This window comes from Bos indicus, chromosome 11 (assembly GCF_029378745.1).
Source record: "Bos indicus isolate NIAB-ARS_2022 breed Sahiwal x Tharparkar chromosome 11, NIAB-ARS_B.indTharparkar_mat_pri_1.0, whole genome shotgun sequence".
Classification (NCBI taxonomy): Eukaryota; Metazoa; Chordata; class Mammalia; order Artiodactyla; family Bovidae; genus Bos; species Bos indicus.
The window spans coordinates 29,538,993-29,551,880 of record NC_091770.1 but is presented as its reverse complement, the minus strand read 5'-3'; the positions used below and the strand labels follow the sequence as shown (position 1 = coordinate 29,551,880).

At 38.5% G+C, this 12,888-nt stretch overlaps 1 protein-coding gene across 1 annotated transcript in view; it reads right to left on the bottom strand.

The window, feature by feature from the left end:
• MSH2 (mutS homolog 2) overlaps positions 1–12,888 on the bottom strand; it is an 80,179-nt gene that overhangs the window by 44,671 nt on the left and 22,620 nt on the right. Inside the window, exon 7 of the mRNA XM_070798611.1 lies at positions 9,437–9,636. Coding sequence (XP_070654712.1) covers positions 9,437–9,636 — 200 coding nt within the window. The remainder of the gene's footprint in view (positions 1–9,436; positions 9,637–12,888) is intronic.

Below are 12,888 nucleotides of genomic sequence, written 5' to 3'. Positions count from 1 at the left end.
GCTGGCTGAAGCAGATAATGGATTAGAGAGTGCTAAGGCAAAAGACAGCAAAAGCATTAGGAGGCTGACAGTAGTTCAGGTAAGAAAGGATTATAGCCTGGGCTAGGCAGCTGGCAGTGGGATGGAAAGGTGTCTGAGGTGAAGAACATATATGATGCGATACCAACAGGACCTGGTAACTAAGTGAATGCAACGAGACAGGGGCACGAGGCAAGGCTGATTCCCAAGGCTTAGGCTACTGGGCAGATGACTGGGGCCATTTTACAGAGAAAACACCAAAGAAGAGTTTAGAGAGGAGAATTCACAGTAGACATTGAAACATGGGCCTTTATGGGAAATCCTCAGTCAGAGTTCCCATTCAGTGATAATCAGTGGTCTGACTAGCAGTGGTCCACTTTAGTCAGACCATGACTTCCCCAGCTCATCAGCTGATCAGCCCACCATTCCGCACTATTTATCTGTCACCTGCCTGGTCTTATCCACTACAGGCAGATGCCAACCACACCACTGGCCCCCAGCTTCCCACCACAAGAAGACCTTCCTAGATCAGTGTGTGGCAAAGTTGAGGCTGCTAGGTAAATTGGCTGCAGTTGCACCAAAATTATTGGTAAACATCTTTCTCAAATCATTTACATCTTATTTAATGTAACTAAGAAATAAGTGGAAATGGCTGGCAAAATGATTAAGAAAAAGACACTAAGATGTTCTAATCAAGTTAAATGAGTAAGTAACACTAAAATCAAAATGAACTATAGGGAAGTTCTGAATAACATATGAGGTGCTTCTTTACACGTGTCCTCCTGACACTAACTCAGGTCCAAGGCCTGCCACTGGTCATAGATCTGCTCAGTCAGACTTTCCAAAATAGTTTAAGACCAGAAAAACCAACCTAAAGTCTAAATTAATTATAAAGTTAGTATTAGGGACTTCCCTGGCAGTCCAGTGGATACGAATCTACCTGCCAACACAGGGAACATGGGTTCAATCCCTGTTCCTGGAAGATCTCACGTGCTGTGGAGCGACTAGGTCCGTGTGCCGTAACTACTGAGCCCACGTGCTACAAGCACTGACACCTACACACCTAGAGCCTGTGCTCAGCAACAAGGGAAGCCACTGAACGGGAAGCCCATGCACGGCAATGAAGAGTAGCCCCCACTCGCAGCAACTAGAGAAAGCCCATGTGACAGAAACGAAGATCAGCCAAAAAGACAATTAAATAAATTAAGAAAAATAATAATAAAGTTAGTTTAGCATTCTTGTTCCAGTAAATATTTTGGTATATGGGAATAAAAAGACATGAGTTTCAACTAACAAAGATTTAAAAATTTATTCTATGCCCACCTTCCCATGACTAATTTTACATAATTTTCTCGTGTTTTTAATTCCAGGCTAGAAGTTTTATTAAGTACAATTAAACTTTATCTCACCCTTAAATATATTTATGAAATGGATTTAAAAATTCATGTAAGTGGAAAAAAGGTTGGCAAGATGCTAATTAAAGTTTACAGTATTCACACAAATATGAGGTTGGAGTCAAAATATTACCAAATTAGTAAAGAAACCAAGAGCTGAAGTGCAGTGAATCACAGTAAACAAAATAATTCAATCACTGTGAGAAACAGCCTTCAACACAAGGGCATCTCTGTTATTCCTTCACTGCCAACCGTCACCCTATTAGTTTTTGTTTAATTTCTGCTAAACAACAAAGTGACTCAGTCATACATATATATACTTTTCCTCATATTCTTTCCCATTATGGTTTATCACAAGACATTTTTGACCTCTTTTCCTCCCTCATCACCCTTGCCCTCTCTTATTTTTCAGATCCTCTGGTCATGTCATCCCCTTTGCTAATCACAGCCACCTGTCCCCATTCCTTTATTTGCAAGTAATACTTTCTCTGACAACATACCTTGTTTCCCTTTATTACTACTGTCATTTTGACAAAATAGTAATTTTCTTTCCTATGCGGACTTTCTCTTCTGATTTCACTGATTAATTATGAGTATCATTTTACACTGTGCTAGTCTCTGTAACAGAAAATATATGCTGGACTCTGCCCCTGGTTCCTGGTAGAGTTCCTAAAACCCCTGTAATTTCCTAGTGAGAAGAGCAATAGGAGCATCTTATATTCTAATAAGGTGACCTGAGGTGGGCTGCTCACCAGAAGGACCAAGCCATGATTAGGAGTCTGGAATGTTTAGCTCTAACCCCAACTCCTGTCATCCAAGGAGGGGAGAGCAGCTGGAAATGGAGTTAATAATTGATCGTGGCTACATGAGGAGGCCTCCCAAATCCCAATAGTGGGGGGAAGGGGTCAGAGAACTTTCAGGTGGGCAAACACATCTATATCAGAATGACACGCTCCCACCTCAAAGGACAAGCGCCTATGTTTAGGAACCTCCCAGACTTGTCATATCTCTTCATTTGGCTGTTCATCTGCATCCTTTATCAGTAAATATAACCAAGTGTTTCCCTGAGTTCTGTGAGCTGCTCAAGCAAATTAACCCCCAAGGGAGGGGTGGTCACTGGGACCAGTTGGTCAGAAGCACAGGTGATACCTGGGTTTTAGACTGGGTGGAAAGGTTGGAGGCTGTCTTGTGGGAGTGAGCCCTTAACCTGTGGGATCTGATGCTATCTCTAGGGGATCGTGTCAGATTGAGTTAAATCGTAGTTAATTGTAGTCAATCAGTGTCACAGAAGTTACTTGGTGTTAGGGGGTTGGGGGGGGGGGGGAACCTCCACACATTTGGTGACCAGAGTGTCACTAATGAAGTTTCTGAGTGTTGCATCTTGACCTCTTTTATCCTGTAAACTGGTTTTAATTAAAGTTTTGCATAGGGATGCATATGTCACATTATAACAAAACTGGCTATATGAAAAATTATAACAATATATTGGTGGGATAAAAATGTACTAACTGTACACCTAATTAAAAAAATAGTACCAATTTTACAATAGTAAAAATAGTACCAACTGTCAGTTGCTATAAGTTAACCTCTACGGTTTGATATTATATTTTAAATATTAAAAGTTAATTTTTATTATTTTAAAATCTTTATAATGTATAAATTATATTTAGCTAACATCTACTATTATTTTAAAGTTCTAGGAAATTATTATGCATAAACTTAAAGGTTTGAGTACCTCTCTGGTACTCCCCCCACCCCACCTCTGGTGTTTTGTTTTTCTATTAGTAAATTCCTGAAACTATTTTTGCACTAGGCTCTGCATTTTTTTTTAATAATAAAAGTAATAATGTAAAAATGTCAACTTCCAATCTAACTCTAGAAGAAAAACCTCTGTTAATTATTTTTATCCCTCTAGACTTTTGCCCTCTTGTCTGCATTTGAATGGCAAGTAATTATACCTTGACAAGTTATTTTTCCAGGAAGGCTTTACTGATTTATAGTTTTAGTCACAAGTTCTACAAGAAAATTTCTCTGCATCCTCACCAACGTTGTTTGCTTTTAATTATGGTGATCAGGTAGTGTATTTTGGTGATTGAAAGAATAGAAATGCAGAGATAATATGAATATTGACTCAAGAATGTGAAAGCTTTTATCATTGAAGATAAGACTGAAGATAGTCAAGGTAGTGATCTAAGCAGCAATGGGAAGACAAGAAAGAAGACATTTAAATTATCCTCTAATAAAAGATGAGATGAGAAAATTGCTATAGAAATCAATGTGTGAGAGGAAGGAAAAAATAATCTTAAGGGGTTACGACTGTAAAGGAAAACTCAGTTTTCCCCGTTTTCCTTCCCATCTGTGAGTCTTCCTCCTCTGTCTCCTTTACACACACTAGTTCATCTCTGGTCACCAACTGTGTGGAGGTTCCCACCATACCAAGTGATTTTCTCTGACACTAACTGGGTAAGTCAACTATACTTCCATAAAGAAATAAAGAAAAAATTCATAAAAAAATTTTTTTCTTAATGATAGGAACAATTGTACAGTTTTGATAGGAACTATATAAATACTACAATAAATAATGCATTTCACCTCACAGAAGACAAAGTCTGCTTCTTGAGATGGACTCCAAAAGGCTGCAGCTCATGAGTTCTGTGAATGGTGAGGCATCTAAACTGGAGCACCAGTTGTAACACCAGACACGAGCAAGTGCGGCTACGACACACGCGGGGAACTGAGGTCACAGACATCTGAGGGTGCAAGTATGTTTGAGTGTACGTTCTGTGTATTCCTACACTGCTCAGTTCAGCTGGGTGCAATTTTTTGCATTCACCTAGTGTTTCCCATAGACAAAAATGTATATAAGCAACATAAAACTGACATTATGCTCCATTATTCCCTAATACATGAACTACATTAGAACAAGTCTTCACTATCAAAGCACGTGTTAAACAGAACTAACCTTCTATAATTTTGTTTAAAAAATGAAACAACATATACCAAAATATTAATAATTTTTACCTCTGGATGGTAGAATCATTACTACAGAGTTTACCTTGCTTTTAAAAACTGATAAAAACCAAATTTAAAGAAAATATCTCCAAAACACAAAAACCAGCCAGATTTTAAACTATAGCTTTATATAAGCCTAAGGTTTAAAAAGTGCTACATTAGTAAACCAGATTCCTTTTCAGAAATGCCAAATAAATTCCTTTCATATTCTTATCTCCCATTTAGAAGGAAGCTAAGCAATCAGGTTAAAAGGAGGGATTATTATTAAACTAACTTAATATGCCTCCTGAGAAATCTGTATGCAGGTCAAGAAACAACAGTTCGAACTGGACATGGAACAATAGACTGGTTCCAAACTGGGAAAGGATTATGTCAAGGCTGTGTATCGTCACCCTGCTTATTTAACTTATATGCAGAGTACACCATGAGGAATGCTGGGCTGGATGAACCATAAGCTGGAATCAAGATTTCTGGGAGAAATATCAATAACCTCAGATACACAGATGACACCACCTTTGTGCCAGAAAGTGAGGAGGAACTAAAGAGCCTCTTGATGAAGGTGAAAGAGGAAAGTGAAAAAGCTGGCTTAAAACTCAACATTCAGAAAACTAAGATCATGGAATCTGGTCCCATCACTTCATCACAAATAGATGGGGAAAAAATAGAAACAGTGAGACTTTATTTTCTTGGGCTCCAAAATCACTGCCGATGGTAACTACAGCCATGAAATTAAAGACACTTGCTCCTTGGAAGAAAAGCCATGACCAACCTAGACAGCATATTAAAAAGCAGAGACAGTACTTTGCCAACAAAGGTCCATCTAGTCAAAGTTATGGTTTGTCCAGTAGTCATGTATGGATGTGAGAGTTGGACTATAAAGAAAGCTGAGCATGAAGAATTAATGCTTTTGAGCTGTGGTGTTGGAGAAGATTCTTGAGAGTTCCGTGGACAGCAAAGAGATCAGTCCTGAATATTCATTGGAAGGACTGATGCTGAAGCTGAAATTTCAATACTTTGGCCACCTGATGCGAAGAACTGATGCTGGGAAAGATTGAAGGCGGGAGAAGGGGATGACAGAGGATGAGATGGTTGGGTGGCATCACTGACTCAATGGACATGAGTTTGAGTAAACTCCGGGAGTTGGTGATGGACAGGGAGGCCTGGCGTGCTGCAGTCCATGGGGTCGCCTAGAATCGGACACAAATGAACAACTGAACTGAACTATGTCATTTAGGGTTAAAAAGCAATGGAGATAAGCAGAAGGTGCAATGGAAACCAGAAAAATGAGGAGGGCAGAGGAGGCTTCATAGAAACAGTGAGGCTTGAGCTCAATCTTAAATATCAGTGGCGTCCATCACATAGACAAGGTAGTAAAGTGCAATAAAGACAAAGTAAAAACGTGCAGAAAAGCATGTATCACCAGAGCAGTCTGGAGAAACAATCCACTGAGCAGAGTGGTGATGTCAGGGAGAATGAGGGAGCCTGACTGAGCAACAGCAGCCAGGTCAGGCGCAGGCATGGGGCTGCTTCTGGAAGGCTACAGGGAGCAAAGTAACGTGTCCAGAACCAAAAGGGAAGAAATGACATGATCAGACAGGCTAAGAAAAGATTACTACGGGTTCACTGAGGAGGACGTACAGACCAGGGGAAGGAAAATAGCACATGTAAGGTTTTTAATTTGGACATGGACAGGGGGAAAGGGTTACATACCTCAGTATGATAGCTGTTACAATAAAGTTCATCAACAAAGTACTCCTGATACTTACAGTTGTTTTAAGCACTGTCAGAAATTTGCTCCAAATGCAGAATACCATTGTTTTAGGTTGTGCCTCAGCTTTAAAAAAACATTTTATTCAAGTTTAGTTGATTTAGAGTATTGTGCTAATTTCTGTTGTACAACCAAATGGCTCAGTTATACATATTTTTTCACATTCCTTTGCATTCTGGTTTACCACAAGATACTGAATATACTTCCCTGTACTGTACAGTAGGATCTTGTTTCTTATCTGTTCCATATACACTTTGCATCTGCTATCCCCAAATGCCCGATCCTTCCCTCCCCCTCCCCCTCCTGGCAACCCCAGGTCTGTTGTCTATGAGCCTGCTTCTGTTTCCCAGCTATGATCATTTGTGTCATACTTTAGATGCCATATATAAATCATATCATAAGGTATTTGTCTTTCTCTTCTGACTTTATTTAGTATGATAATCTCTGGATCCATCTATGTCGTAAATGTGTGCCTCAACTTTTTAATTTTAAAAGATACGAGGAATAACGGAGGCCAAGTATACTTTTAAAATAGCCTTTTCTTTTTTAAAGAGGAGAAAGATAATTTAGAGTAGAGCTTTCATCACTCAATGCAAATCTACTTTCTAAACTGTTGCTGCCCTCTGCTGTCTCTGAGTTTATTTTCATTTTTTCCAGGAATAACATTAAAATAACATTAAACCTAGAGTTAGTCAAAACTAAAACATCACACGATGGCAGAACATACTCAATATCTAGTAAGATACAAATATATCTTTTTAAAACTTTTAATGATTTTACTTTTAAAGACAGCACATTTGATTTTTCCTCATAAATTACCCTGTTTTGGCTTTCTCCATGAAATCAGTAGGCTAACAAGCTATCTATGCAAAAAGCCATTCTACTGTGTTTTTTAAAAAACTCAAGAGAGGCACATGAAAGGATGCTCAACACTGCTAATCATCAGAAAAATGCAAATCAAAACCACAATGAGACATCACCTCACACCTGTCAGAATGGCTATCATCAAAAAGACCACAAATCAGAAAATGTTGGCAAGGCTGTAGAGAAAAGGGAACCCTTGTACTGTGGGAATGTAAACTGGTATAGCCACTGTGAAAAATACTATGATCAGAGAACTAAACCCACATGCCACTGAGCATCAAAAGATCCTCTTGACACAACAAAGATCCCGTATGCTGCCAACCAAGACCTGATGCAGCCAAATAAACATATTTAACAACAAAAAAACAGAAGTCAGAGAAAGCCAACTACTAAATGTTATTACTCATATGTAGAATCTAAAAAATAGAACGAATATAACAAAACAGAAACAGACTCAGATACAGAGAACACTGTTCTCTATATGCTGTTGTTCAGTCGCTCAACCAGCAGGGAGAATGAGGAGAGGCAACTGAAGGATAGGAAATTAAGAGGCACAAACTACAATGGGTAAAATAAGTAAGCTATAAGGATAATTTGTACAGCAGAGGAATATAGCCAATATTCTACAATAAACTTAAATGGAGTATAATCTATAAAAATATTGAATCACTATGTTGTACATCTGAAACTAACATAATATTGTCAATCAACTATACTTCAATTAAAATAAACTCCAGATAGGTCAGTTAGTCTCTCAGTGACTAGGATACGCCTTAATTCTCCAACAATCCATATTATAGAAAGAGAAAAGCATAGCTCTTAGCATCACAAAACTTGGAACCGTCTTCCTCCTCTAATACTTTCTATGCTGGGTGATTTCAAATATTTTAACTGGACATCAGTTAACAAACTGACAATATGAAGCATTAAATTTTCATAATGTTATGATCTCATAACTGACTTGTTGAAAACCCTCAAGTACATTTTATTGTTGTTCAGTCGCATTAAGCTACACATATGCAGGAAGGCTGTTAAAGAGTGCCACTTTCAAGTCAAATTTCTAACTTCTGTGCACATACCAAGGAACGAGAAAGAGTCCCCAAATAATGTGCAAATCAGTAGTTCTGACATTTTTTTGAGGGGGGGGTTACATATGCTTTTGAATATTTGATGAAAATTACAGATACTCCCCCTCAAAATACATATACACAAAGTTTCGCATGAAATATCAGGATACTTTCAAGAATGCATTCAAGAATCCCAGCTTTAAAGTTTCAGGTACTGAGTGAAAAGAGGGTCAAAAATAGAACTGGGTTCAGGGGTGGTTACACTTAAGGGGAAGGCAAAAAATAGAAGGATTCAGCAATTTCAGTTCTAGGTATATATTTAAAGAAAACTAAATCATTATCTTTAAGAAATATCTGCACTCCCACGTGCACTGCAGCATTATTTACAGCAGCCAAGACATGGCCACTCCAGTACTCTTGCCTGGAAAGTCCCATGGACGGAGGAGTCTGCAGTCCATGGGGTCATGAAGAGTCGGACACGACTGAGCAACTTCACTTTGACTTTTCACTTTCATGCATTGGAGAAGGAAATGGCAACCCACTCCAATGTTCTTGCCTGGAGAACCCCAGGGACGGGGGAGCCTGGTGGGCTGCCGTATATGGGGTCGCACAGAGTCGGACACGACTGAATCGACTTAGCAGCAGCAGCAGCAGCAGTCCAAGGAGATTCAAGGTGGTTCATTCAGCTTAGTAGCATTGTGATTGATGATTTGTACCTGGTCTTAGTGAGGCCCCAAGAGGGCTCTGCTGTGGAATCAGAACAGGAAACCTTCCACAAGACCAGCAAAATATTAAAAAGTCCAACAAAACTGTTTAAAGCTCCCTGGTTCCAGGGTGTTCTCCTTACATTAGTGGTCCCTGATCTGAGAAGGTGCACCTCATCAAGGACCTTTCCATAGGTACCAGAACCTAAGCTCCCTGGCCCCACTGCTCTGACAGCTTTTGGCTCTGACACATTATCATTACTCTAGTGTGGCTGCCAGACTGCATCCTTTCCCTGTAACAAACCAAACATTCATAAGCACTATCATTTTGGGTCTTGTTAATCTTCTTCATCAATCAAATCCTGATTAGCCATCCCTGTTAGTGCAAGAGACCTATTAATAAACCTCGTAATCCTAATATTCATTTCTAAAAAACAAAAATTCTAAACTGTCTCACAACTTTTGGCTTCTGCAATGTAGCCAGAGGGCAATACCAACCTATTATTAGGAAAACTTAAAGATGAGTTACCAGAACCAACTTTAAAAAGGACAGCACATTTGCTAAGTATATCTGGAGTGAAGGAAAACAAAAACAAAATAATTTTTTACCTTCATATTTTTCCAAAGCCTGAATAACATTAGGGAGTTGATTTATACCCTGATAGAGTCGGTAACAATCTTGTAAATTTGCCGCTTGTCTTTGAAATTTCTTGGCAAGTCGGTTAAGATCTGGAAATCGACGAAGTAAATCTTCTTGTAAATTCTGCCTCAATTCTGCATCTTCTACAAAAGCTTCTACCAAATTTAATCTAAAATAAATATTAGAATTAATCTTTTAATATTTTGGTTTAGTTGTATATTACTTAATCTTTAACATTTTATTTAATTCTAATAAATTACATTTGAATTAATCTTTAATATTTTAACCTTCAGGATTAATCTTTAATATGAAATTAAAATTTGTCAACTAGGTGCGTGTCTCAACTCAAAAACTCTATGTAAGAAGTTTGAATTTATTTTGAAATGTTAGCTTTTTGTAGACAATGGAAAAGTTCCATAACACTGTGATATAAGCAGTATCTAATCAGTTAATATCCAAATCTCATTATTGGGACTCCATTGATATTGACACATTACTGCACATGTAAACAATGATCTTTAATGAAACAAAATTACAATTCAAGAATGCTGCCAAACCCAGTATTTATCAGAAAATCTTATAAATTCAAAATGCAGTCTAAAATTACCATATGACAGTACAAAGCCAAAATTTTCTAATTAAAAACTGAACTAAGTTTACTGCTTCCCAAAATCAATAAATTAAATCTTAGTTTCCAGAACTATAAAACATGCAGCTAATATTGCTTTTATAATTAATTGGAGTTAGTGGCTTTCCATTTTTTTCCCTGTAATCCACTGCAAGAAATATACTTTTACACCATGACCCAGAACACCCATGCACAGATGCTGTAGTGGGCAAAACACGCTACCTCAAAACATGCCATGCTAGTGTCTGTAAGGACTACTTTGGTCCGTAAGGACTATTTTAAGTTAAGAACAACTGAAAGGAAGCAAAAACAAAGAAAGCTCTTTGCCTGTCCTTATACAACCAAAAGCAGGACATGGATTTACACAGGTGCCCCTCCCCCACACTTCTTCTTTACCAGGAAGGACAACAATTAAACTCAAATTTAGACCCTTGTCACCCTGGCGATGGCACCAGAGGAACCTATGTAACCCTACCAACTATCTTTTATCGACCGTTAGCCTCCCATACATTTACCTTCCCAGTATGTAGCCTAGAAACCCAAAGTCCTTCTCCTTTGCCTTGTCACTTCTTTGAAAATGTATTGTTCCTTTGCTAAGGTGCTATATAAGCCCAAGTTCTAGCTAACCCTAGAGTTACTCATCCTGGAGTGCTCCCAAGCATAAACTTCTGTTTGTTTTCTTATTAATCTGTCTTTTGTCAGTCTAATTCATAGGGTCACAGCTGAAGAATTAGGAGAGTAGGAAATTAGGAAAGAGAATAATTATTTAGGAAGAATTAGGAAAAAGGAATTTTCCTCCCTGACAACATATAATTAAAATAGGTTTCACAAGACAAAACTCTTACTAGATGTGGTGCACTCTTTTATTTTGTATTTAACTTTTCAAAAATGCTGTTTATCACCTGGCTACACTAATTTCACAACCTACCAGTGGCTCACAATATGCAGTTTGAAAAACTATATTGTAGATAGTATTGAAGTATTAATAACAGCTGAAAGGTAAACTTCAAAAGGTAGGCCGTGGGCACAGCCAATGATCCTAGGTTTAGAACACTATCAGATGAATAACCATTTTCCTTTAATCCTCAAATTACAAAGAAACAGGGAAAGGAATCAAATGAGTTTTCTAAATTTCTTTTTTTCTGATCTCTCCATCAACATTTACAATTCCTGCATCATCATCATGTTCATCTAGCATGTCATATAAAGGAAAAAATACACTGCTTCTGGAGTAGCCATATAATGACAAAGGATATTAAAGCAAGACTTCACAACCTTGGTGATGTTGACATTTAAGCTGGATAACCCCTCTGTACTCGATGAACAGTGGGTTTGAGTAAACTCCAGGAGTTGGTGATGGATAGGGAGGCCTGGCGTGCTGCAATTCATGGGGTCGCAAAGAGTCGGACATGACTGAGCGACTGAACTAAACTGAACTGAACCCCTCTGTTGCGAGGTATTGTTATTCTGTGCAGTTTAACAGCATCCCTGAATTTTACCCACTACCCTCTTCCCAGACTAGCAATTCAAAGACGTCTCCAGACACTGCTAAATGTCCCAGAGGAGGCAGGGCGGGGGAGGGGGATAGCCCCTAGCTAAGAGTCACAGGATTAAAAGATTTTGAAGTAAAAAAAATAAAAAATCAGCTTTTAAAAGATGAAAATAAAGAGAAAAACAACAAACTCTATAGAATGTCAAGATAGTTGCGAGGGAGTTGGTAGTAGATATATTCACTGTGGCAAATGCCAAATTAGTGGGAACATGATTGCTGCCAAACTTGTATTGTGAACCAGTCACAGCCTGTATGTACAAACAGAATAATTCGGGCACTTACTGCTCCAGAAAAGACTTCTCTGGCTTGTTTGTACTCTAGATTTTAACAAATAAAACTGAGTTAAGGGATGCAACCAGATCACACGGTCCAATAAGGCAAACTTGGGCCTTCGCAGCTAGTTCTCTGGCTCTAGCTGGGCTTCTCTGAGTTTGGTCCAAGATCACACACATCAAAATCACTTGGAGGTGGGTCCAAGGTGGGACCCACCTGTGACACTGCAATGAATGAGTTTCTCAGGTGATTCTTCTGCAGGCAACTGTTTGAAAAAAAGTCTGAGTCCTAAATGTCACAAGAAATTTCTGAGTTCTCATGATAAAGCAGGAAGAGAAGTTTAAGGGGGTCAGGAAAAGGATGAAAGTAACCTGATGCTGGATGACCTACCTCATGTTTCTTTTTTTCTTCTCTTTCTAAAACTCGTGTATCCTTAGGCTACTCTCCGTAAATGGTAAGAATACTCTTGGAGAAGATATTTCCTTTCTTTTTTTTTTTTTTTATTTAACTTTTTTTGCCACACCACACAGCATGTGGGATCTTACTTCCCCAACCAGGGGTCCCCAATCCACACCCCCTGAAGTGGAAGCATGGAGTTTTAACCCCTAGATTACCAGGGAAGTCCTATATAGAGAAGATATTTCTGATCAAGACTCTCCCTATGATTCTTTACTGTTCTATGAAATATCTTATCACTGTTTCCTCTAAACCTGATCACAGAATCTTCAGTAACCAACACTGCTCAAGAGCATAAAACCCCATAGAACAGAGAGCCCAGAAATAAACCCACACACCTGCGGTCAATTAATCTTCAACAAAGAAGCAAGAATACACAATGGGAAAAAGAAAGTCTCCTAAGCAAGTGGTGCTGGGCAAGTTGGACAGCTGCATGTAAATCAATGAAACTAGAACACACGGTCACATCACACACAGAAATAAACTCAAAATAGCTTAAAGACTCAAATATA